Source organism: Eleginops maclovinus, chromosome 6 (genome assembly GCF_036324505.1).
Source record: "Eleginops maclovinus isolate JMC-PN-2008 ecotype Puerto Natales chromosome 6, JC_Emac_rtc_rv5, whole genome shotgun sequence".
In the NCBI taxonomy this organism is placed as follows: Eukaryota; Metazoa; Chordata; class Actinopteri; order Perciformes; family Eleginopidae; genus Eleginops; species Eleginops maclovinus.
In genome coordinates, this window is record NC_086354.1 from 3,985,359 (window position 1) to 4,012,527 (window position 27,169).

General features: G+C 40.6%; 1 protein-coding gene across 1 annotated transcript in view; it reads left to right on the forward strand.

The window, feature by feature from the left end:
- Nucleotides 1-27,169, forward strand: part of LOC134866094 (cadherin-18-like) — a 93,566-nt gene that overhangs the window by 61,120 nt on the left and 5,277 nt on the right. Inside the window, exons 4-9 of the mRNA XM_063886044.1 lie at nucleotides 1,397-1,564; nucleotides 2,293-2,480; nucleotides 10,120-10,373; nucleotides 11,951-12,087; nucleotides 19,664-19,788; nucleotides 25,582-25,696. Of these exons, the coding sequence (XP_063742114.1) occupies nucleotides 1,397-1,564; nucleotides 2,293-2,480; nucleotides 10,120-10,373; nucleotides 11,951-12,087; nucleotides 19,664-19,788; nucleotides 25,582-25,696 (987 nt within the window). The remainder of the gene's footprint in view (nucleotides 1-1,396; nucleotides 1,565-2,292; nucleotides 2,481-10,119; nucleotides 10,374-11,950; nucleotides 12,088-19,663; nucleotides 19,789-25,581; nucleotides 25,697-27,169) is intronic.

Sequence of the window (27,169 nt, forward strand, 5' to 3'; positions counted from 1 at the left end):
CTCTGAAATGTCCAAATTGACCAATTACAAATTGGGTATTCATCATCGTCATGTAACACATCCCTTTGAGTCCAATTCACAGTGGCACAGAAATATTGGTTTGCCTTTTCTTTTTTTTTTACGTAAAACTGGAAACAAATTTCCGTCCTGAATGATGTCAATGAATCCATTCCTCCAGCCCAGAGAGGCAGAATTCCTCCACTCTCTTCTCACCCCAGTTCCATCCATTCATTTTGAAATCCTTCACATTTATCCTGTGCTCTCTGTGATACAGGTGCTTAATGTGTGCTGTGTGTCCTGCTCCATGCCTCTGCTCGGTCTAGAGGGGCTGATAAGGCCAGATGGCTGTGCACTTTGTTAGCCTCTGAAGCGAGTAATGCAGAGGAGCAGAGCCTCCAGGCTAAACACTCTCATGTGGGAGGTGTGTGTATTTGTGTGTCTGTGTGTGTTTTCTGTATGGAAATTCTTTCCCTGTTAGTACCAGTTTAGGTTAAAACCTTTTAAGTGTGGTGGACTTTTAGACTTGCACTTACGTTAGGTGCTGATGCCCAGTAAACCAATGGGCTGCCTTTTAGCAAATTTGTAGTGGGCGCTATAGAGCTTATTTTATTTCCCGCACACCCTAAGAATGGGACCATGTGAGAATAATCAACATATCAACTGTTACTATGTGCTAATTATGTGAGAATAATCAACATATCAACTGTTACTATGTGCTAATTAGTTAATTTGCCTAGCTTAAGAAGTTCTGCGCAATATGTTATTTGGTGACTGAAGTTCTGATTGGAGCAGCAAAGCATTAAGAGGCGCGGACATGCCTATGCGCCCTGGATTCTTTTAGACTACTCCGTCTTCAGATTTAGATACGCAACAACATGTCACACCTGACAAATGTTTCACCCTCAGTAAGGCAAATTCTTTCGTGGCCAGAAGAAAAAGAATAACTCTATGCCAGAGCCCATACTGTGTTCCCCTTAGTGTTTACTTCCTGTCTGTCTTCTGCTGTGGATCTCTGATATCGAGTCTTTCAGCATCATTCCTTGTGTTTGGCTTTTTCTCTTTTCTTTGCTGCTAACAGTTTAGCCATCACATGATTATTGAAAAATGTTCCATGGGGTTTTCTGATGTAAAAAAACTACTGTTGTTGTCCACAGCGGATGTTATACTGACCGGACTGCTTTCTGCAGTTTGGTATGACTATACCGTATATACTGTAGTTCCATGATAAGCAACCGTCTACTCTCCTTAACAACAGTCTGCTACCGCCCCATAGCATACATCTGGAATGTCCAAATTGACCAATCAGAATCAAGTGTTAAACTAAGCTGTGTAATAACAAGAAAAAATAAACTGAAGTTGCTTAAACCCTGTTATATTTGTCTTGTCTCTACCTCAGGTATCATCCGAACAGCCATCTCCAACATGGACCGGGAGACCAGTGATCACTATGCGGTGGTGATCCAGGCCAAAGACATGGCGGGCTCGGTTGGAGGACTGTCTGGATCTACAATAGTCAATGTCACTCTCACTGATGTCAATGACAACCCTCCAAGGTTCCTGCAGAGTAAGTGATCCCTCTCACATACTTTCAGATTTCATCATGAAACGGAGACATCATTAATTTAGGAAAATAAGCCTTTCATTTTATAAATGTACCAAGATGGTAAATATATTACACGACTAAAGCTCTAAAGTTATTTTCTGGTTAAGATGATCTCTTTTTTATTTATTTATCTCGACAGCTGGCTACACTTATGTCTTCGCTTTTATATTTTCCCTTAGCTTCTAATCCTCAAGAGTCATTTCTTTCTGTTAATTTCCTCGATTTAATCTTCTGCTGAAGAACATTATGTGGAGTCCTGCTGCTGGAGTTGATAACAGCTTTGAAAAGGTTTAATGTTCAGGCACTTCCTACTGTATGCTGTTAGTTTAAAAATGGCCTATACATACACACACATAACATGTTTTACAATTTAGGCCAGCATGAGTACAGTATGTCAATGTAGTGGAGAGCATGTGATGGGATGTGATATTTTTTGCCATTATATAGATTATGTTGCCAATACATGTTTTTGGGCTCTGGTAAGAGGAAAAAGAAACTCAGTCATACACCACCACACAATTGATATTTGTATCCCATTTCAAGAAAAATGTAATCCATAGACATCGTGAGCACACACAGCATTTCTACATAGAAAATCAAGGAGATAACACGGAGCATCTTCATCAGGTTTCCATTATTTGCTGATGAGCCTAAAGGGGTTTAATGAGCAGAAAGTGTTGCTGTTGCAGAAAGCTACCAGCTGTATGTACCAGAGCTGGCTCCGGTAGGGAAGGCAGTGGGTCGGATCAGAGCCAGCGATGAGGATGAGGGGCAGAACGCTGAGATGACCTACAGCATCACTAATGCCGACGCAGCGACCATCTTTACCATCACGACTGACGCTGGGCGCAGGGAGGGGGTTGTTTCCCTCAAGCAGGTACGAGACTGATCAGTTTTGGGGGAAAGTGCTGGATCAAACTTTCTTCTCTGGCTTTTGCTTAATTTATTGTTTTACAATGGCAGCCCAGTTTGACTGGTAATGTAATCATTGATGTGTCATCCACCAATGACTCAAAAGTGTATGTATACAACTGTTACAGGAACAAACACGGCTTTGAAGCCAATTTGGCATGAGGGTCAAACTGTGATTGTGTAACTTATGGGTCCGTCATGTGATCCCATAGGGCGAAAAAAACTCCTTTAACTTCTTAAATGTGTCAAATTAACTGATAACACTGTGCTTGGTTTATGGCACTTAACGTTGGCAGTTCATTGCAAGGTACAGATAATTGTGTTTTGGGAAGTTGAACTTTTTGGCTTCATGTGCCACTATCACAGGGCCTGCACTCCACATTGCTTTTAGTTTATGTACAACATCTGTACTCCATTTGATCGTTTTCAACAGTTACCAATTTAATTTCATACAACACAATAAGCGTTCTTACTATTTAAACAGGAGTTGTGGCTTTATTCTGCTGCATCTCATTAAATAATAATGAGAAAGAAGCTCTACCGCTCTGTCAAGGCTTATATTTCTCAGTTCCAGGCTGTCTCCCAGAGACATTTTGAGAACCCTTCATTCGAGGCACCAGCACCAGCTTTATCAGGTGCAAAGCGGCACAAAATGATATTCGCTTCACAGTTCAACTGTTTCCTTAATCTTTTGAAACCTGTATAATGAACTGTACAGAAATACGAGCTCCCTGTTAGCTCACCAGGTAGTGTGTGCACCATTAAGACTGCCGCTACAGCCTTGGATTCAAATCAGACCCTGGCCCTTTGTCCCCCCTTTCTCTTATGCTTGCCGTTTTCACTATATATCAGAATAAGGCAGAAATGCCAAACAAAAAGAATCCTTACAAAAAAAGGTCCAGCATGCATGGCCAGTACTCCTAGTTGAAGCCAAGCTGAAATTCTACGCTCGAGTGTGTCTAATTTCCCCCCACAGCCTTTGATCTACAACAGGGAAGCCTGTGCTCAGCAGGAGAGAGCATTACTAGGGTTTTTCAGAGTTAAAAGTGTTTTTGATTACATTTTCTCCCTCTTTTACACCCACTTAGAAACACGAGAACAGAGGAAAGCTCTCCACACAAGGGGGTCTATAATTATTGTTCTTTGTTCCCCCACAGTTTGAAGTAGTCTTTTGTCAGCATTTTGTAACAATTTGTATTGGGTGTCCATCTTTTTTGTTATGAATGATCAATCGGTGTTCTGAGGCATTTATTGCTGAGATAGTGTTGTTGTAGGGTAGCCATCTGGAAACTCCAATGGCAGATGCACTTCGACAACATGTAGTACTCCCATAGAATGGTGCATTTATTATGTATTTTTGTAACATGCACCAGGAGTTAGCGTCGCAAAGGGCTGCTTCAACCAAAAGCCATGGGATTTCCCTATTGGATTGTGGTATTTTGTAGAAAATAAGCTTAGGGACCACCACACGTTTATGATACTTAATACATTTTGCTTAGCAGGATGCACATATTAACACCACTTTGTGATTTATTAAAGGTCTCCTATTATACTATATTTGAACAATATATTATAGTGTCATATCTATACAAAACATGTCTGTGAAGTGTTTTGCTCAAAATACCAAACAGATCCCCCATTGTTGCCTGCCTCACACCCCTCTAATTCAGCCCTGTTCCTGAAGTGCTTGTCTGGGTTGGTAGCTTTAAATGGAAATGAGCTGCTACTGGCCACGCCCCTTTGGAGCATCCCCATGGAAGCGTTGAGATCTGCGAAGAGAGAAGTATCAGAATCATCTACTGGCAGAAACAAAACGCTGCTGTGATTAATATTATGTTCCAAACCACGTCAAGCATTATTTGTGAAAGAGCATGGAGCTCAAACATTTTTCGCTCTCTTAGCTCTGAACAAATGTTTCAAATCATAACCAGCATTTATTCTGAAATAAAGCATCATATTTTTTCTCACAGGTGTGCCATAACAACCATATTGGTGACATGCTGCTATTCCGACATACCTCTACTCCGACAACATTTTTTACATTGTCGGAGTAGCAGCACTTTACTTTTTTTTCAAACATTCCACCATTCCGACATGAGCATTCCTCATGGACGCTCCTGATAGCCCTCCCGAATCCACCGCCACTGCTCCTCCAAGTCTTTCCATCGTCATCCCATCAGCTCCGGTCTACAGCTCCGCAGAATTTGGAGCAGCCTCAATGGCTTGCATATAGCTTCAACTTTCTTTGAGTGACTCCCTTACAGATCGGATGCAGGGAGATCGGACAACAATGAAATTGAGTGCCAACCAGTCAGTGCATCCATTCCAACAATAGGCTATATTATATTATACAAAATAAACTGAATATGTTAAAAAAGTATATGTTAAAAAGACACATAAACAAAAATGAAAGAAAGACGATGCCTCGACGCGCCTGGGTAGACTGTCGGAATGGCGATACTAAAATTGTGTCGGAATAGGGGGATGTCAGAATAGGGGGATGTCAGAATAGGGGGATGTCGGAATAGAGGTTGCACCCCCGTATTATTACATCCAGATACTCTTCTGAAGCTGCCCCCCCATGTATCTTGTGAAGGGAATCTGCTGGCTCTGTGGCTTCTCACACAAAGAAACAGAACATAACATTTCACAAAAAGCTAAATGAAGACAGTGTTATACATATTCAGCCCACAACTCTCTTCAGTGTTTTCAAACATTTCCTTGGTAAAATGGTTTGTTCACATGGGATTTTTGCAGCCTAAAACAGCACAGTGTCTGCTCTTCTTTGACACCCTGCTGAACACACAGACATACAGCTTTGGGAGGGCATTCAGGTAAGAGGGTGGGCGGGGCTTACGGTGGTTGGTTGTTGCTAATGCCATACAACCCACACATGACCTCAAAAATTAACTTCCACGTGGGGGGAAAAAGTTTTTTGATGACACTATCTGAGTCTCTTAACACACAGGGAAGACATATATACTGTATGTATTAAAGATGTTAAAAAGTGCAATATGCATATGGGACCTTTAAGGGTAAAAGCAATTGCCAGAAGTAAAAAGCTAACGTTAGACAAACTACATCACGCCCACATGACTGTGCATCACCACCGCTAAGCTAATGGTGACTAATGTTCCTCATGGTGACGTTTAGTAGTTACCGTAATTTCCGGACTATAAGCCGCTACTTTTTGCACAAGATTTGAACCCTGCGGTTTATAGTCCGGTGCGGCTTTTCTATGGATTTTTCATGATTTTTGTGATATCGTAAGAGGTTTTGTTTTTGTTTGTTCCGCTGTTGTACGGCACTACTTTGTCTGGCGGAAGGGCATGTGATCAGACACACAGTCACGGGGGAAAAGAGTGGTATGTTGGTCACATGTCCGTCCGCCAGGCAAAGTAGTGCCCTATGAATTAGCGCGAAAAAGAGACTAGATTAGCAAGAGCAAAACGAGTGTTACAGGAGCAAAGGAAGCTTTCATTCACAAACCCTCATTATGGCAAACAAAAGACATGCATATGATATAGCTTTTAAAACGAGGGAAATAGAGCTGCTGCACGTACCCTTGGTATAAACGAATCAATGGTGAGACGTTGGAGACGCCAGCGTGAAGAAATGGCTCAGTCCAAAAAGACGAAAAAAGCTTTCAGAGGTAATAAAAGCAGATGGCCCACACTTGAAGACTTTATTGAAGACTGGGTGAACACACAGAGAGCAAATGGGCGAGGTGTTTCAACTGTGCAGATCCGACTGAAAGCCAAAACAGTCGCCACCGAAATGAAAATAGAAAATTTCAGAGGTGGACCATCCTGGTGTCACAGATTTATGAAACAAAAAGGACTGTCCATCAGGGCGCGGACAACTGGGTGTCAGCAACTCCCTCCCGACTACGCGGAAAAAATAACAAACTTCCGCAAATTCACACTAAGAAAGATAAACGAATATTCCATCGGACCGGACGAGATCATAAATATGGATGAAGTGCCTTTGACGTTTGACCTGCCTCTCACTAGGACTGTTAACAAGCAAGGTGAATCATCCATCACGGTGAGAACCACTGGCCATGAGAGAACAAATTTCACTTGTGTTCTGGGCTGCACAGCATCCGGGTTAAAACTTCCGCCAATGGTGATTTTTAAGCGGATGACTATGCCAAGAGAAGAGATCCCGAGCGGCATCTCTGTTAAAGTCAACAAGAAAGGGTGGATGATGGAAAGCGTAATGAAGGAGTGGCTGCAAGAGTGCTATGGGAAGCGACCTGGAGGATTCTTTCGGCAAAAAAAAACATTGCTCGTTTTGGACAGCATGAGGGCCCATATCACAGATTCTGTGAAAGCAGCCATTAAGAGCACAAACTCGATTACAGCTGTGATTCCTGGAGGCACAACGAAGCAACTGCAGCCACTCGACATCAGTGTGAATCGTGCGTTCAAAGTAGCACTACGCGTTCAGTGGGAGGCGTGGATGAGGAGCGGCGATAAATCATTCAAAACTGATTGCATGCGAAAAGCAAGTTTTGCCCAAGTCTGCCAGTGGATCCTGACAGCGTGGAGAAGTGTCAAAACATCCACGATCACCGACGGATTTCGAAGGGCTGGACTGCTGCGTGATGAAAAGGAGGACACCGCCACGGCCCTTCAGAGGGTGTTCGATTCCGACACTGACAACGAGGAGTTCTTTGGTTTTGAAAGCGACAACGAAGGAGAGGCTGGGAGAGTGGATGACGAAGCCACCCTGAGCCTGTTCGTTTCCGACACTGAAGAAGAGGACTCTGGTGGTTTTAGTGCGCAGGAAGAAGACAAAGATGGCGATGAATGACTGTCTTTTCTTCTTGTTAAAGCCGTGTTACTGCACCTTAGCCCAAAAGGTAGGCCGATTATATTTTTCTGGTGTGCTGTAGGTTATTGTTATACAGTACATTTGTTACTCGTTTGAACAGCACAGTACATGTTTCGTACTTGTAATTAGCGGTACTTGTACATATACTAAAAAGTTATGCAAATATGTACCGTTAAATTGTTTTTCAAAATGTTAATAAAAGGGATGTGTTCCCAAACAGCCATCTCTTTCCTGACAATCCCCTTTGTGCATATTCTCTTACATATGGTAATTAAACATTAAAACACCTGCGGCTTTTAGTCCGGTGCGGCTAATGTATGAACAAAACAGGATTTTCCCCTAATTTTAGCTTGTGCGGCTAATGTTCAGGTGCGCCTTGTAGTCCGGAAAATACGGTAATTTAGTCACTTGTAAGCGGCCGCTTTTTTTAAGAACCATTTAAGCTTTAGACATTCACGGCGGGGTATTTTCTTAAGGGTTTTATGTCGTAGAACAAAACATGAAAATGTTTTCTACTTGTATTATCCACAGACATTATTTCAGGCATCTAACCTCAAACAGATAATTTTTAAAAAATCCGTTGACTTCCAGACGATGGAACCACAACTGGTAAAATGCTAACTCATTTCCGGGTTTTAGGATTAATTCCTGCGCCACTCTATATGAACGCAAAGACCTGCGTTTACACCCACTCACACAGTCTACAAGATGCTGGCCATCAAAGTGATTTCGGGTTCAGTGTCTTGTCTAAGGATACAATGACCCTGATCTGCAATATATCTCATAGCTGCTCATTTAAGATTCAATGGTTACTATAAAAGGAGCCACGTCTGTTCACTTTGAGTTTGTAATTGCACTGTTATTTAATTTTAACACTTACCGTTCCTTTTCTTTTCAGAGCACTTGACTTCATGCCAAATGTGTTTTCCCACCAGTGTGATTTTCTGCCCCACCCTTGGTTGTTGCCACCTGTGTCCCTAACTCTTCTATAAATAGTCCTTGGGCACGGTCGAATAGTCAGTATATCTTAGGAAGGTTCCTAACGGAGCGAAATTACCCGGAAGTACCTCAGTGGCAGCCATGATAAGAGTTGTTTGAATTCTCTAGATCAGGGATTCCCAAAGTGTAGTGGGGTGCGCGAGCTGCCACCAGGGGTGCGCGAGCTGCCACCAGGGGGTGCGCGAGATGAAAAATGTAATGGTGGTCGGGTAAAAAGTATTACAGTGTTGTTTCTTAAGTGGGATTTTTCCATAGGCTACAATAAAAAACAGGAACAATAAACATTTCCTTTGTAATCCCTTTTATTTTAAATCAAAAAACTATAATTTATTAGTTTTTGATAGAAACGTAGAAGAAGACAGCCGCAAAAAAAGTTCTGCTGCTCTAAATGATAGGAAAGGAGCTTTGAAACACTGGATCTTCCTTTACGAAAGGAAAGGAGAAAATGCTGTCTCACAATGCATTGTGGCCGCAATATTTACCATCACACTACATTCTGCCGTTCACAGAAACAGCCGATCGTGACGGAGAAATGTGTATCATGAAAGTTACGGTGCTTATTAAGCAGTTTAAAATGTATGCTGTATGTTACTAAAGTGCTCTGTTTTCAACGTTCAGCACTGTATTAATCAAAAGGAGAAATATGAACCTTTTAACTGAAATGATCAAATAAAGTCCACATTTCAGCGTTTACTGAGCTGTGTGGGGTTTCTGAAACGTTTTAAAACATGTTTGAATTGTGATATACTCAGTGATAGGTTAAGGCATAACTAGTTTATAATAAACACATTTGTATTTATTTTAAAATATAATCATACGTATTGGGATTCATGTGGGTTAATACATGTGGACCGGGGGGTGAGGGGGACAGCACAAGTTTCACTTTTTTATTTCAATTCCAGCCTTTGTAATGAAGAATATATGTCTCTCTGTTGTCCTCGTTCATAAAGCATAAGCAGCCCCATCAGAGCACGGTGCAGAGTAGATGCACTTTCAGTAGTCCGCTTTATAGAAGCTGTAGTTCCCCACAGCAGACGCACATTAATAACGTGCTTCATCATAAATACGTGGGATAGAGTAAGTTGGATTGTCAAAGCACCACAGTCTCTTTTCCATAGTCCTTTTGAATTCTCCTATCCACTATTCCTTAACCCAGTGACGTTTCACGCAAAGGTCAAGGAATAGTAGATAGGAATAGACCATAGGAGCTGATTTTTTTGACAATTCGACCGTACCCTTTGTCTCTCTGTGCCAGTTCATCTTCTTCGATTTGTCTTCTACCGCGCTTTCAAAGCCACATTCTTTTTTGTTTGTACCAAAAGTCACGTTTATTTAGTCTTGTATTGTTGGACTTTGCCAAGAGTGATTTGGTTGTCTTTTTGTTACTATATTTAGTAAAAAAATACTTTTGTGTCAAATTGTTGCCATTTGAGTCCCAGTCATTGTGTCACGTTCCTCGCGGAGGGATTGAATCTCATTTCCCTTTGACTATCACACTAAACCCCAACCCCAATTTCTCTGAAGATCAGAGGAGCATACTGTTTATTAGTCAATCAACTGGGTTTGTTGAACCTTTCACACAGATGTCATTGTTTTCTGTAATGGTGCCTGACAGGCCCTGTGTGAATGATTTTGGCTTCCAATTTACTTCACCTGAGCAAAGGGGTGTCAGATTAATCTATGATAACTATTATGACATGTATAGTACATTTGACATTATCAGGATGAGGTGATACTTGTTGATCACTCTTCTGCCTCCTCCCCAGCCTTTGAACTACGAGAAGAGAAAAGTTCACACACTCAACATCGAAGGCTCCAACACCCATCCAGACGCACGCTTCTCCCACCTGGGGCCCTTTAAGGATTCCACAACGCTGCGAGTCATTGTAGGTGACGTAGATGAGCCTCCTGTTTTCTCCATGGACTACTACATCATGGACACATATGAAAACTCACCTGTCGGCACCCTGGTTGGCACTGTAACCGCTGTGGACCCTGATAGCACCAACAGCGCTATCCGGTAAAGGAAATGATGTGATGAGTGTGTTGGTGTTTTCATGGTAGTATTTGGCGAATAGATTTAAAAGTTTTGTCTCAGCCGGCAGGTCCACTGAAGAATTCAACTGCTTTGCCAAATGTCTTATATCCAGTGAGCCACTGGATCCTCCCTCAATCCATCAACCCTCCATCCATCAATCGACTCATCCATCCATCCATTCATCGATTTGTCGATCCAACATCCATCCATCCCACTCCATCCATTCTTCCAACATCCATCAACCCCCATCCATCTACCCAGTCACCCTCCATCCATCCAGCCATCCAACAGCCATCGACTCATCCATCCATCCATCCATCCATACATCCATTGATTTTTCCATCCAACATCCATCCATCCTACTCCATCCATTCTTCCAACATCCATCAACCCCCATCCATCTACCCAGTAACCCTCCATCCATCCAACAGCCATCGAGTCATCCATCCATTCATCGACTTTTCCATCCAACATCCATCCATCCTACTCCATCCATTCTTCCAACATCCATCTACCTAGTAACCCTCCATCCAGCCATCCAACAGCCATCGACTCATCCATCCTTCCATCATCCACCCATCCAGCCCATGTATCCACTCAATCAGACTCCATCCATGCAACATCCATCCATCCATCCATCCTTAGACTCATCCAGCCATCCATCCATCCTTAGACTCATCCAGCCATCCATCCATCCTTAGACTCATCCAGCCATCCATCCAACATCCATCCTTCCCCCATTTATCCATCCAGTCCCACTCTATCCATCCATCGATTCATCCATACAACATCCATCCTCCAATCTTTCCATCAATCTATCCATCAACCCATCCACATGCCATTCATCTATTCATCCATCCACCTTCTATTTATATCAGGCAGAAACAACATTGAAACAGACTACTTTCCAATTTAAGGGTTGAGGTATAATGTCAGTTAATGGATCTTTCTGCTGGTACGCTTTTTGATTTGGGATATTGACTCTTTTTCAAAGTGTTTCAATGAGGAGTAAGAGGAAGCTGCCCTGTTTACTCAGAAAAACAAATCAGTCACAAATTGTTTTCTTAGCAGAGGGTTTAATTTCCTAAAACTTGCTAGAGGGAATCATGTCTTGTTTTCCATGTCTTGCATTCTACAGTTCTTTGGTACATTACAGTTCTTTGGACAGTTTATTTGAAAATCACTATATCAAACACAAAATAGAGCTACTATATAACAATACATATTGAATCATGTAACCTCTCATAGTATTTCAGAGGCTTAAAAAACATAGTGAAGGATATATGCATGATAATACATTTGTTTTATTTATAATATATATAATATATTAGTTTTGGAAGGGAAAGTACATTTTTTATTTGTGCATTCCACTTCAAAAAGATACAGCTTCATAATGGCATCAATATATTGGTCAGGTTTTCTTAAAGTGCTCTAAAAATTCACATTTATCATCGTGAGGCATTGTATATTGTATCAGATTAGCCTCTGAAAGGAACATTTCAAATATTGAATTGTGTTTTAATGGCTGTTTTTTTTCTTCACGTCCCTTTGTATCGCAGGTACTTCATAGAAAATGAAGAGGAAAGACCTTTGTATTTCACTATCGGGGTGAACAGCGGCATCATAAGGACTTCTCAGGTTCTGGACCGGGAGGAGACCGCGTGGCATAACATCACTGTGATGGCTGCAGAGGTTGGTAAGTTCACGGCAACAGAACAATAACACAAACTGTTGCCACATGTACTTGTCCCTTCAGCTACAATTCCATCCATCCATCCATTCGCCACTGTATGTGTCCTTAGGTAATGTCTAACACTAATGGGTGGATACAGGACCTTTATATCTACAGGCCCAATGACTATACCTATAGCATCATCTGGACAAATGTAAAATAGCTTATGTTATGGGAAACTAATGCTAAGAAATAGTATTGTAGTCAAGACCACCTTAACCAGGAACAAGTCATGACCAAGACTTTAAGAGGGCGAGACCAAGTCAAGGGATTGTTTTGCCACCTCTGTTTTCCGGGCAGCTTTCTCAGGCTGTGACTCTCTAGAAATCAAACCAACCAGAAACCACCATTAATGCAGTTGAAATAGTTTTGGTTTGTGTATCCCAAATTTAATAATCGTTTAATTTCCTGACATCTTCACTTCAATGGAATATTTCCCACAAAAATGTCCCAGTTTGGGATTATGAAGTAATTCTTATCTTTATCTTATTTTACACCTGTCAATTTCTTAACTCCTACTTATTTAAAAATGTTCTACAAAAAGTAAGTTGAAGAGGCTATAATCAACATTTTTACTGTTAACAATGGGTCAAATAAATGTAATGGGAAACGGGTTGTTGATCGAAAAAAACCAACAGAGAATTGTCACCAAGCTAGCAGTTACCAGAGCTGTTTTGATCCACTTAATTTGTAAACCCAGTTTCAGGCAACAGCAGTTTCAGTGAACAGGCTCTGACCCACTCACCATCTGCTTTGCACCTGACAGCAGACAGACACAGTTAGAAACTAGCTGGTGAACTGGTTGAAATGATGGACTGCTTTTGATCAGGTTTACACAAACGAATGCTAATGATGCTCTGTTTTTTACTGCATGTGTAAAACGACAAACGTTTTGAATAGCCCATTACAAATCCATAAGGCTAAAATACATCAGGTGTGTGTGAGAACAACTCAAGATCGTATAACAAAACACAGCAGAGTACGTTTTTATTATAATGCATTATATATACATGCTTTTGCTGAATCAATCTTGGATATTAAGGTTAACTATTAGCCTGTATGTGTATATTTCAAATACTAAATACCAGTCATAATTCATTAGTTTGCTAGTTTGCAATAATGTGTTGTTATCTTCAAAAGAACATTCTGGCAGTGCAATACTGTCACGGCTGGGGACCAGAGTGGATAGGACCCAAGATTCTTTCAAAACAATCCTTTATTGTAAGGGCTGGGAAAGGCAAAACTCTCTCTGAAAAGTACTGTCCAACAACATCAAGACTCTGACAACAACTGAAAAAAATGACAGAATTTAAATGAACACAAGGCTAATCACCAGAACAAGACACAGGTGGGGAGGGAAGAGGAACACAGGGGCACCAGGTGAACACAATCAGGTAATCAAACGGGAGGGAACACAGAGACAGGAAGTGACAACAGACACTTTTCAAAATATAACGGGAAAACAACGACAGATCTTGACATGACAAAATGAAACGAAAATGAAAATGATATGGATCATAACAAATACTACGGTAGCTGGCCCACAGTTTGAAGATAGAGACATCGTGCAGCAGCAAAACATATAATATATATTATATAATAATCAAGACATATTATTATGCATAATATATATTTAATCTATTTAGTCACTTTTTGATTTAAAACTAAAGCATTGACACAGGAATGCATTTTGACACAGTATTTCGCCCTTTCCTGATATTATGACAAACATTTACAGCATTGTATTTTCTGTTCATTATATTGGAAGTGCAAATGGAGGAATCCAAACAATTCACACACATGTACATAGCTCCGCTCACAGTGAAATGTAGTCTCTTTATTTAAGCCATCCTGGTGCTAGGAGCGTTGGGCAGCAATTACTGTATCCAGCTTATTGCCACTCATTGCCAATAAAATAACTAATTTAAAAGTGCACTCTATTGGATCTGATGCTTCCGCCTCTATGTCTGTAGTCACCACTTTGTAGCCTGGTAAAATGTCCCACTTACAAATCTACTCAACCAGCACAGATTAATTGCTTCTCCGATTACATTTCCATTTGTCTTTCAAGCTTTGCTTGACCTCAAAACTAATGACATGATATATGAAGGCCATTTGTACTAGGCTACTTATTTCTGTGGATTGCTGTGGAATACCCTTTAAGACACATGTTGTGATCTGACAGGATCTCTTCATAGATGCAATAATCCTTAATCCATGTGTGGAAAAGTTATTTCTTCTAGATCTTCTCCCATCATTTCTCTACATCTGATGGTTATCATGCAAATATCCCTTTCTCTCTACCCTTTACAGCACAACAGTGTGAGTTATGGACTGACTGTGACATTGATAAATGTCACAGATGCTGAGTCTCTGGGTATTCACCTAAGAACTTAAGCTAACCTAATGTGCAGGAGACACACCTACCATATAATTTAAGAATCAGAGATGATAGTACTCCCTGTCTCTCCTGCTGTAAACCATTGTGAAATTATTTCAGTACTAAAGTTTTTCTCTTAATGGCGGTAGAGGTTACTCTATGGAACATCTTTATTTCTCTGTCAGTGGCCATGTTGGTGTCAGTGATAAAGAAACAAAACATTGAGTGTAGCGAGGTGCTACAAAAACAAGGACAGAAAACAACTATTATGCATAATTTAGGTGAAGTGGCTGTTGTGTGATCATCTTAGTTTCCAGAAAGGTTTGATTCAGAGCATGTACTATACATATACTATAATCAAGGGCATAACTAAGGCAATTAGCTGTAGCTACATTCACTTTGCAAGCTACCCAAGCTAGCAGAGGAAACTGTTGTCCGTTAATTTGGTAAAAATGCATAGCAAACAGTTTGTCTATGCGATAGGCCAAGGACTAATTGTGACACCATTCTGTATTGAGTTAATAATATGTATACCCGAGTAGTGTAATGTGTAGAGCCACAGAAATGTTTTTTCATAGGGGCTGGTCACAGCTAGAGGCGTCACTACTATAGAATGTATGAAAGATGGACAGAGTTAAGTGGCTAATCCAAAAGGGGCATCGTCAGGTGAAGTTCAGGCGGAACGAGCCTCTTGCAGCATCACAGACCATCAAGCAGCTAATGACAAGAGACGGTAACCCACCTGTCACTTAAAGCAAACACAATAATGCGTAACTCTTGAGTCTTAAAACAGTCAAGTTCCCTAGTCTCTGGTTTTTCCAATGTGTTTGTGGTTAGAAGCTCTGTAGTTAGCACACGCTTACGACGTTTTCATCTCAGACATAAACTACATCAGTAAATACTACACCTGTACATTTTCAAAGCTTCTATGTGTCTTAAAACTACTAAACTAAGTACTTAACTTCATCACGTGGACGCATTTGTCATAGTTTAGCGGTGGTGATGGGCAGTCATCCGACTGTGATGTAGTCAGCCTGTAGACTAACATTAGCTTTCTACTCTTGTCCATTGCATTTATGTTAAAGTGGCGTTAATATGTGGAGATTATTCTGCTGAACAAAACATGTTAAGTATCATAAACGTATGTTGGCCAAACAGCTTATCTGCAATATACAGTATATCAAAATCCGATGGGGAAATCTCATTTTTGACGAGGGAGGGCTTGCAATGCTAATTTCCGTGTCGGCCTAAGAAAAACATCATCACTGCACAGCTCTGTAGGGGTGAACTCAGACAAGAGAAAAGAAAAGGAGACTTTTTGGTCAGAAGAAACAGTAGCATTATTTGTATTTGACCGAATGATATTGATATGCATTTGTCGATTCCTCAGTCTACAGCTGCAGATCTCCTTCTCTGCTCTCTCAATATTGCAGTCAGCAGGAGGTTATACCTGCTGTGCAGGGTTTAATAGCCTGGAGCTCAGGAGCAAAAGTCATCTACATTCTGTCTGCATTGGATCTGGAAAAAAAAGTTCAGCTCCATGGTGAATTAAGAGAGGGAATAAAGAGATTTTCATACGTGGTATCTGACCTTCAACCCTGCCTATTACCCTTAGGTCTGATCACAAAATGCCTCTCTCTCAGTGGCTCCCCAGGTTCACTCTATAAGCCCTCCCTAATAGGATGAGCTGAGGGCAGCCCAGCGAAGCAAAGCACTCAGAGAGATTTAGAGTGAGGGAAGAGATGAGAGAGATAAAGACTGGAAAGAGCATGAAACGAGACGCCAGGTCTGCAGGACTTCAATCCAAGTTTACTGTCCAAGAACTGGATGGCTAAAATTGGATCTGTCTGGAGAAAAAATACTTCTTCACAGATGTAAACATAAACATTCTTAATGTACCACGCCACAGCGTTTTTAGCCAAAAATATCTGCAGTCATTTGACTGCTGACAAATGGGTCAGGTTTCACCAATCAAAAAATGAACATTACTGTTAAAGATAAGCCCAATTTCGTTTGTGAATCAGGATTACATAATGTTGTTTGAGATCGATGATCGGCATCATTATAGTCAAATTAAGAGCAATAGAGGATTGATGTCCAGTCAGTCTGCCAGTACAGTTACACTGGTATTTCCTTGGCCTGCCATTGTTTGACAGTATATTTAAATCCAAATCTGCATTCATGTTAGCCTCATTAACATCATAGTTTAGCTGTGGGGAAGTGTTTCCCATTGTTTACGGCACCGTAGACACAAGAGACAGATATTTTCTTGTTCCGTACATTTTTTTATAACTTTGGATCTGTTCTGTTGTTTGACATGCAATACACGCCATGGCATGTATGGCAGCTTTTAGGCATTTTAAAACCTTTTTCTGCTTGTTGCTGATTCTTTTTTTTCACTGGAAAATTGACATTTTCTCCAGGCAGTGACATAGCACTGCTCTCATCTATGTGGATGACATCAGCTGACAGGCAGTAAACATGGACCTAAGCCTATGGAATTTGGTTGACACAGTTGGGAAAATTCAAAGATTAGAGCCCATAAAATAACATTTGTACCCAGTGTATCTGAACTTACTCAGCCCAGTGTTTTTAAAAGTTGTTCACAGGAACGGCTTGGGTTAAAGTCATCTTAGTCTGGTTTGGAAAAGATCCGCCAAGATTCAAAGCCTGAGCCATGTGATAGATGAAGATTTTAATTTAAAAGAGATCAGAAAACAACACACCTCGGTTTGTTACATTTGTTCTTTATTTGAAACTTGGATATTGTTTTTATTGCCTTTTTGTTTTTTCTCCAGTGGAACTTTTTCAGTACTAATTAAGAATTTCAATGCCAATGGTTCCTTTTTCAGCATTTGTTGCTAAATAGTAATGGTAAACGGACTGTACTTATAAAGCGCTTTATCAGGTCTTTCACTCATTCACACAGACCAGTACCACTTGCTTTAGGGAAGCTAACATTCATACACATTCATTCACAGTTGGCAATCGGGAGCAACTCAGTGTTCAGTATCTTGCCCAAGGATACATTGACATGTTGACTGCATGGGATCGAACCCAAATCTTTCAGTTTGAAAGACAACCGCACTCCCTCGCAGCCACAGTCGCCCAATATAAAAAATATTATATTTTCAGTGTTGGGGTTAGGGTTATCAAATCTAAAGATGGTGTCCCATACTCCAGTCCAGCAGTGGCTCAGTCAGTAGGGGCTTGGACTGGGAATCGTGGTGTTGCCGGTTCAAGTCCCTGAACAGAGTTGAAAAAATATGGAAAGTGGACTGCTGCTTGGAAAGGTCCCAGTTCATCTCCTAGGCCCTGCTGTGGTGCCCTTGAGCAAGGCACCAGACACCTCCAATCCCCCCTCCCCATTGCTCCCCGGGCGCTGCACAATAGCTGCCCACTGCTCCTAGTACTAGGATGGGTTAAATGCAGAGGACACATTTCACTGTGTGTGCTCTGCTGTGCTGTATGTGACAATAAAGAGGGTTTCATCCTCCGATTCTATCTACCATATCTACTGTAGCTATCACTACTTGGATGTTCACAGACAGCAGCCTTCTATTTTCATACTTTCAACTATCTTCATCCCTAATGCACATTAATCTGAGGAAACAAAATCGTATCTTGATCAACAAGACTACACACAAGGCCGGATTAGTACCTCCAGGGGCCGCTGTGTACTGAGAGCTCAAGGGCCCCTCAACCAACGTTCCAACACGTAACAACGCGCCTACCCAATCCTATCTACATGACCAATATTTAAAATTTTCCTTCAATCTGGCATCTCAAATCGCCCACCTATTTGTCAAAAGCAGGGATAATACAAAGATAATGCTAGTGTTATCCATCTACATCAGTTCTTAAATCAGGTTTAAGAGACTACAATTTCAATTTGAATCTTTTCTTGAAGAAATGAACAGGCATGCCTACGCTCTCCTGAGTTCATGGTGAAATTAAATATTGGCTTTCAAAATCAAATCTGGCTTGAGTTTTCAAGTCCCGCACATCAATATAATTTGATATTGAAGTCCTTGTTGTGGCAGTGTTGTAGTAAAATGTGTTACCCCACTGTGTGCCATCAAGATCAGCTCAGTGGAGTGTGAGATATTGAAAGTGACAGATGAATGAACAGAGAACATGGACGTCCCTTTTCTATCGGCAATGATACATAATGGGCAAAACAGCAACAACAGAAAATTGAAAGATGAGATGTTGGTGGTGAGGCTGTAACTTTACTGTTGAGGAAAGACAGTTTTAGATTTATCACTTTTAACATCTTACTGGCACGTGTTTGATGTCAACATATTGTGACGATGGTCACACAAAGCCGGAGGTCTGCTGGTGAGTTAACTTTAACCACAGATTTATGGTTTTACAAAGTTTGCCTTACTTAATGGAATCCTGAAAAGCTGATGTGTTCTGAGACGGTTTGAGCTGAAATTGTCACAGAGCGCTAAAGGTAAATAAATCAACATTGACATTGTTTACCACTGACCTTTCAACACACAACCAATCAGATAAAAGCTGTATGTAGCAAGCTAGCAGGGGAAGTAACCATAGAAACTTGACCTTTTTTCACCTTAAGGAAAGAAGAGCAACGGCCCTGGAGTATTTTCTTAATGTCAAAATGTTTCCTATTTTCACTAGAAGATTATACACAGATGGTCGATCCAATTACCTGTGCCTAGCATTTTGCAACAGTTTCAAATGATGGCTTCTCAGATGGTTCTGGATAACAAACCATCTGGCTTATCAGGTTAGCGTAACACAGCAGTGCACAGAAAGTAAAGGTGAGCATGACAAACATAGCTGTGTGTGTGTGTGTGTGTGTGTGTGTGTGTTTGTGTGTGTGTGTGTGTGTGTGTGTGTGTGTGTGTGTGTGTGTGTGTGTGTGTGTGTGTGTGTGTGTGTGTGTGTGTGTGTGTGTGTGTGTGTGTAGGGGGGGAAGTTAGTTTACAGATTCAGGTTTTATCTCATTTAAAAGTTTGGTGCTGACGTGAAATTATTTCTGTAAGACGGTTCAACTATTGAGATGATAAACCTGATAAAATGTAATACTTGTTCAGTTCAGTATCTTTCTCATGGACAGTGGAAATATAAAACAGTGCTCTCAGGAAAGACAAAGATCCTGGAAGAACTTAAACTGTTTGTTGTTTTCAGATAACCCCGGTATGGTGAATCACGTCCCTGTCACCATCCAGGTCCTGGACGTCAATGACAACATTCCAGCCATCTCCGGGGGCAACAGTGCCGTCATAGTGTGTGAGGGCACCAAATATGGACAGGTGGGTTACCTTATGCTCAAGCTTACAGAACAAAGAAAACAGTCTGCTGGTATTCGGTTTGATGTGCCTTAAATTTGGATCAACTAAGAAATATATATTTAGTTTTTACATATGTTGATAAAAATTAAACACATCTATTTCAGTCAGGTTCCCATCGTACAGTCAGTTGTGAGTTTGAGTGATCCATCAACTACTGACTGATGGACTTGGGCACATCATGATAAATCCCTTAGCTGAGGATAGATAGACAGACAGACAGACAGAGAGACAGACAGACAGACGGACGGACGGACGGACGGACGGACGGACGGACGGACGGACGGACGGACGGACGGACGGACGGACGGACGGACGGACGGACAGACAGACAGACAGACAGAGGGACGGACGGACGGACGGACGGACGGACGGACAGACAGACAGACAGACAGACAGACAGAGAGACAGACAGACAGATGGACAGACAGACAGATGGATTGATTATTTTCGTTGCAGCAGCATTAAAACAAGGCAATGTAATTACAATAAAATAAAATAGCATTTTTTTAAAAAGTAAAAAATATATATTTGGGACAAAAAATATACAGAAAATATAAACAAAAACAAATTATAAAGCAGGATATTATATGTACAATAAGTGTGAAAGGTGTGGAATTGTAAATAGAATAAATATAGAATGTACAGTATTGTTTTAGTCCAGTTATCACAGTGAAGCTACGGAGCAGAGAGTTATCTGTCAACCAGAGGTGAGTTCAGCCATATACAGTGTTATGGCAGTGGACGAGACGGAATCCAGCAAACTCTACAAGACCTGGAACTCCAGCATGTTCAACAGCTTTGTGAAAAATTGCTCGCTAATACTCACAATTAAAGAGCAACCACCTTAGCAACTGCGGCCGCACAAACACTGGTAAACAACAGCAAGGATAAGCATGTTCGTAAAAGCACACATTCACACTGAAAAACAGCTTTGATGGGCCTTAAACTCTTGGCCAACCGAGGACCACAGCTACAAACACATCTTACACAACACAGAGCAACACCACACCACGCACCTAGCAGCTGAAGTTTTAATTAATATGGAACAGTCTACTTACCGCTTGATGCCAATGAAGCTGGAAATGCCGTTTCCCTTCCAAGTGAAATCTCCTCAGAAAAATTGTTTCAATTAGTGGATGTTTTTAAGTCATTAAAAGCCATTGTCTGATGTCAATTTTTTTGTTTAAAACAAAGTAGGAAAGTAACAGAATCCAAATTGAGAAGAACTCCAGATTAGGCAGCCGAGTGTAACACACAAACCTGCTGTGTGATGTGTTCCGAATAGCAATTGGTCTGATTGTGGGCTAATCTCAAATAGTCTATATTACACAATTTATTGGATATGTATTTTGGGGGGATTTGACTCAGTATCTAGCATCACAGATCGTATCATATAGTGCAAAAGAAAAATACATTTTTAAAACACTTTTTATTTGGGGAGGGCAAAGATGTCAAATGTCTAGTCAAATTGTACAGTGGCCAACACGCTACAACGTCCCAAAAGACTTCCACTAGGAGAAACGCGCTGCAGCTTCAAAAATGATCCAAAAATAAAAACACAATGTGCTAATACACATGCAAATAGGGAGACCAGGTGCCAACAAGTCACATGTGCGACAAAGAGTATGGTTGTGTGGGACAATGCGGGACGTGTTACTGCAATGCTAAGAAATAGTTTAGATCACAATATAATATCCATCTAAGCCTGGGCAAACCAGCTAATTCTAAAAGTATAATGTAATATGGCCCACACATTAAAGTTGTGCTTTTCTTATATTGAACTTCTTCAATCTATATGTAAACACATTACACAGTAGTATTCATGTGTTAATAAACCCTCTTTTCAAATGAATTCCATCAATTGAAGTTGAAAACTTTTACTGACAAATCTCAGTATGTTATTTGCATAAAAAGCTTTATATACCCTTCATATTTAATGAAGCAATCTGGGGCTTCTCTTTTAAAGGATTATCTGCAACTCTTTTGTAACTTACTACCAGTGACTGCTGACTGGGATGGAAACTTCTGGAGCAATGGAGACGAAACTCTGGATACTTGATGGCAAACACTGAAGGTTTAAATTATTGACAAGACATGTGCTGCAGCCACGAGGGGACACAGCGGTGGCCCGACCAATTCTGAAGATTTCTCACCCCGGTCCCATGTATTTAGCTGGTTCTGAGAGAATGATCAACATACTGCATAACAAGATAAAACAGGCAAAGCACTATACCTCTATCACCTGACGCCAACAGGCAGGAGACAAAACACTGAGAGCAGCCCAAGGTTGCAGGCCTGTGCTCAGCGAGTACAAACTGATAAACTGTGTCAAAGTTATGGGCCGAGTAAAATATTTCACCAACACTGACCTGTATGACTGCGTGTGCTGCACAGTGTGGTAACGTTTGTTATTTCTGCTGCTGTTACCTTCTCTGTTCAGGCATTTCGTGTCACATGAAGTGTTGCTTCAAAATCACCTCCATGTGCGATTGAAAAATAGTTCTGGCAAAATATGTCACAAAAAACTTGGTGGGAACTGCACTCCACCGGCCACACCCATCAGGAAATACATCTTTTGTTGATTGATTGACATCTGACACAGCTAATGGTGATAGCCCTCTCTTGCTTTCTAGACCACCATTGGATAAAAGCGAAGTTTCGACTTTCTGACTGACTGTCAATCAAATGCACTCTCAAAAAGATAATAAAGCCAAAAGTGAATACTTTAAGTATTTTACTTACATGTACATTTTCCGTTCAATTTTATTACGTAGGTTTATTGTAAATAATCATATTCAATGCTATATTTTCCCATTACGTTGACTTAGTATGAAATAATTAAGTAACTGTTAAAGCAGCAACCAACTAGCTAGCCAGCATTGTGACGCGCAAACCTAACTTCACAACCTGTAAGAACACACACATGCTGACAATACTATTCGTGCATGTGCATCATAAACACGTTAAAATATCTTTTCATCTTCAATAACGTATTGTTGAGCAGCGGAATATTAAACAAATAGACTTACCTAAAGTCCGTCCGTCGAGTGCAAGTTGAAACGCCAAGTCTACGTCCAGAGTGAACAGTTAACGTCAGTGACGTCATGATGTTACCTTTGCGCATTACCTCTCTTTAGGGTCTGGCTTCACTTTATGGGATCCAATACAATAAACTGTACTAATTGTCTTACATTCAGTTTATATTCAACATATTCACATTGTGTTCAATTGCTTGAACAAATAAACTTTAGATTTGACAGATTTCAGTTTATCTGGAAATATTGCTTCATATTTATGTGGGCCAAGAATCCGTTTTTTCAGTGCAAGTCATGTACAAATTGAAACAGATCCTACCAGCCATGTTAACATCCCCAAGGAACTCAATAGCCACAGCTAGAGTCAATTAAATCTTAAACTGTGAATGTCTCCAACACAACTCCACACAACGCTGAACACTGATGAAAACACATTCATCCCCTCGCTTTCTCTCTCCCTCACACACACACGGGCACAGACATACATTCATGTTGATCTGTAGCCTTTCTGTTGTGTGTCTGACACCATCAGCGGGGGATTTATCAGCTGAGCTGCAGACTTTGCAGCTTCTTGAACCCATAAATTATTCAGTCTGCAGAGTGCACTTCTTGCTTCTGTTGCCGGGCCAGATAGCAGCATAGACGATCATATTAAACTCAAACATGGGTCCGCCTCAGCGCCTCCCCTATCAGTCGCTCCCTCCACCTCCACACCCTCTCTGCTCTACAGCAGAGCCGATCCTGAACCAGGGATGATAGCAGGAAGGCTCAGATCTGCTCCGAAGAAAACTGCTGTCGCCTCATACACACTCACAAACAAGGATCACACACACTCCCTCTGTCTTACTGTAGGTGTTGCTCTCCCTTATGATCTGTCCACAAGTGTGTGTGTGTGTGTGTGTGTGTGTGTGTGTGTGTGTGTGTGTGTGTGTGTGTGTGTGTGTGTGTGTGTGTGTGTGTGTGTGTGTGTGTGTGTGTGTGTGTGTGTGTGTGTGTGTGAGCATGAATGAGTGTGTAATCATTTAGCTTGGCTTCAACCAACAGAAAACACATAGCACACTACCGTTACAATTGTAAAACTTTTGTATTTTCTGTTATCAAAAAATATTGTATTGATAGGAAAACTTGCCTTTCATGAAGCATATCCAGTCAGTAGCCAATACACCAACACTGAAACACAGACCACATACTACAGTTTAAAGAGCAGGAATACAATCTGAGCTGACAGAGAATGCTCTGCTTTAGTTAAACACACACAGTTAAGCTCACACACACTATTTTATGAACATATAGGTTCACCTGCTGAATTAAAAACAGAAGAAATGAACCAAAGAAAGTGGAACCATGAAGCAGATTCAGGCAGTAGGCGTATAGATTCACTCTGAAAGTATTAGCCTACAGAACAGAACAGCTGACAGAGGAGAGAGAACAGCTGATCCTTACAACAACAATAAATGCTTGTTTTAGGTTTTAAGTTACATTGTTATCCTGCAAGTAATCTCCATTTTTTTACATATTACAGTAATCTGATTACAATTTAAGGGAACGCAGTTATCTTTTTTTGTATCCTGATTACTTAATACTGTTACATGTAATCTGTCACTCTCCATTTCTGATCACTAACACAGTTAAAATCGAGGGAAGATTATTTTTTGATCTTGCTGGAAATACAACAAATTTCCACTGAGAAAGGTTCTTGCATGGCTCCCACACAATCAGGCAGGACTCACGAATGTATTGAGTTGTATATTGTTTGTGTATTTAAATTATTGATTTCAAAATGGGGGTATGGGCCTGTGTTAACACCATGGAGAGAAATGGCAGATAAACCCCTGAGGGCTTAAAATACACTCCAATTGTTGGAGATTCCTCTTGCTTTCACTAGGTTAGAAACAGTCATTGATACCTGTCGTGTGTTTCCAACAGGAGTACTAGGACCCCTAGGGATGTTTAGGAGTACTGCAATGAGATTTTAATTTATCAAATTATCAGTCATGCATAACTCCTAAAATACACCAAATGTTCAGTATGACTGGCAAGCCACGTTCTATCCTGAAAGCAATAAAAGTGTGTTGTTGAATATGCAATATACTGTAGCCACAACATGGAGAAAAAAAGAGGGTAAGAAGTTAATATTCACTTTTCTTAAGATTATACCTTCTTCTTTTCTGTCATGGTAAACTTATATTTAAACAGATTTAAAAGTAGGGAGGCTGGCTTACCTTGCTCACAGGTCAGGGAATAACATTGGTTATTAACAATATAGGCCTATATATATATTATATAAATCTGATTTTGTGATGACCTGTCTAGAGGACAATAGTTCCTGAGACAGAAGCCATTTGAAAGAACCCCCAATTGCTACCAAATTGAAGAAAAGTAATATAATATAAAATATATTAAGCAATAACTCTCAGCTTTGGCTCTTCTGAATTTAAACCACTAAGCCTGTACTTCTTGTTTTACAATAATAAAGAGGCATGCCATCACCCCCACAAACACGTGTCTTAATGGCTGGTCAATCAAGTAATCGAATACTGGATGTATGACTCGTGCTTTGTTGAAGACACATAGTCATATCTTTTTTTTTACTTTACTATGTTATTCAAAATAGGCTGTGCTTGGTCCATTTATCTCCATACAGCCCCTTTATTCCGGTCAGGTTTCTCCTCTTCTACACTTCTCTGACCTGCACTTCTCTTCTGTTTTTCTCCATCAGCTGATTCAGACCCTTCGAGCAGCAGATATGGACAACTTTGCAAATGGGAAATTTTCCTTCAAGGTTCCTGCTGGGATTACAGCCAACCCAAATTTTACTGTGAAGGACAATGGCGGTAAGAATACTGAGCACATCATTCGTGACAACAAATATAACACATTAGTGTATATACTACAGACCTGCTGTAGTGTTGCAATTGGAAAAGTCCATTTAAATGACCATACATGTATACTGCTGGGTGGTTAAATATATAACAGACATTAGACATTATAATAAACTGCTACAAAATGAACATAAATTAATCATTTATAGTCCAGTGATTCCCAAAGACCAGTCAAAAGACCCCCAGAGGCCGATTGCACAGTGGCAAATATGTAACACAAAAAGGGAAATAAGACAAAATGAGGTAGTATTACTGAGGGACATGACTTGAGTGTAAAGTTACAAAAAGGTCTTCTTATTCAGGCTTTTAGGGTCCAAAGTACTCAGTGTGTGTATCCAGGACTATTTATATTTAGAAACGTCTAGATTGTTATTGAAACAAATGAATACTCTGTCATTTAACATTTTATTGACAGGTAATACACGATACTAGACACAGTGAGGGTCAGTGTCTCTGAGGTTCTGTCTCCTTGACCTTGCATGGCACACAACACAGCCTTGTTTCTTATCTGAAACTATAATGGCTGCTCTGCACGTCTATGTTATCCAACATGAGTAGAGATATGTAACCTACCTAAATTAATCTTAACATAAAAAGGACAGTCTAATTAAAATATATATAGAAAGTCTGGTGTTTATTATTCAACTGAGTCAAGACTTGCATTGTTGCTCTCGGGCCAGAGCAACATGAAGTGTGCACCCTATATGGGCCCAGATATGGGTACTTTCTGTCTCGAGTTAGGCTTGCTTTCTACTTCTGGTTATTACATTTATGCTTCAAAAATCCTAAAAGTTGTGTAATATGTTGAAATTATCCATTTGAACATAACATGTAAGTAACATCCTAAACTGGCCTACCGAGCTGTGAGGGGATCAGCCCCTTCCTACATCCAGGCCTTGGTTAAACGATACAATCCAGCATGTGCACTTCACTCGGCATCAGCCAATCGGCTTGCTACTCTGTCTCTGCGAGTAGGACCCAGGTTCCCCTCAAAAACACACCTGTTTGCTATCCTGGCTCCTAAATGGAGGAATGAGCTCCCCATTGACATTAGGACAGCAGACACTCTGCATATCTTCCATCGTAAATTGGAAAAACATCCGTTTCCATTGCATCTTGGCAATTAAACTCTTGCAACAAAAAAAAGAAGCACTTTATAGAGTTGGCTCTGGCCTTGTAACAAATTCACCAGCACTTACTATGGTAGGACTTGCTTGAAATGAATATTTCTGTACTTAACTTGTTGTTCAGAGTTGGATTGCAGTTATTGTCAGTCGTTTGGATAAAAGCGTTAGCTAAATGTAATGTAATGTAACATCAACGAGTGCAGAGCCTATTTTCTGCAATATTCCAAAATCCAATAGAAAAATCCCTTTGCTTTTTGTTGGGTCTACACAAACACGCCATCCCTTGCACCACTCTGCA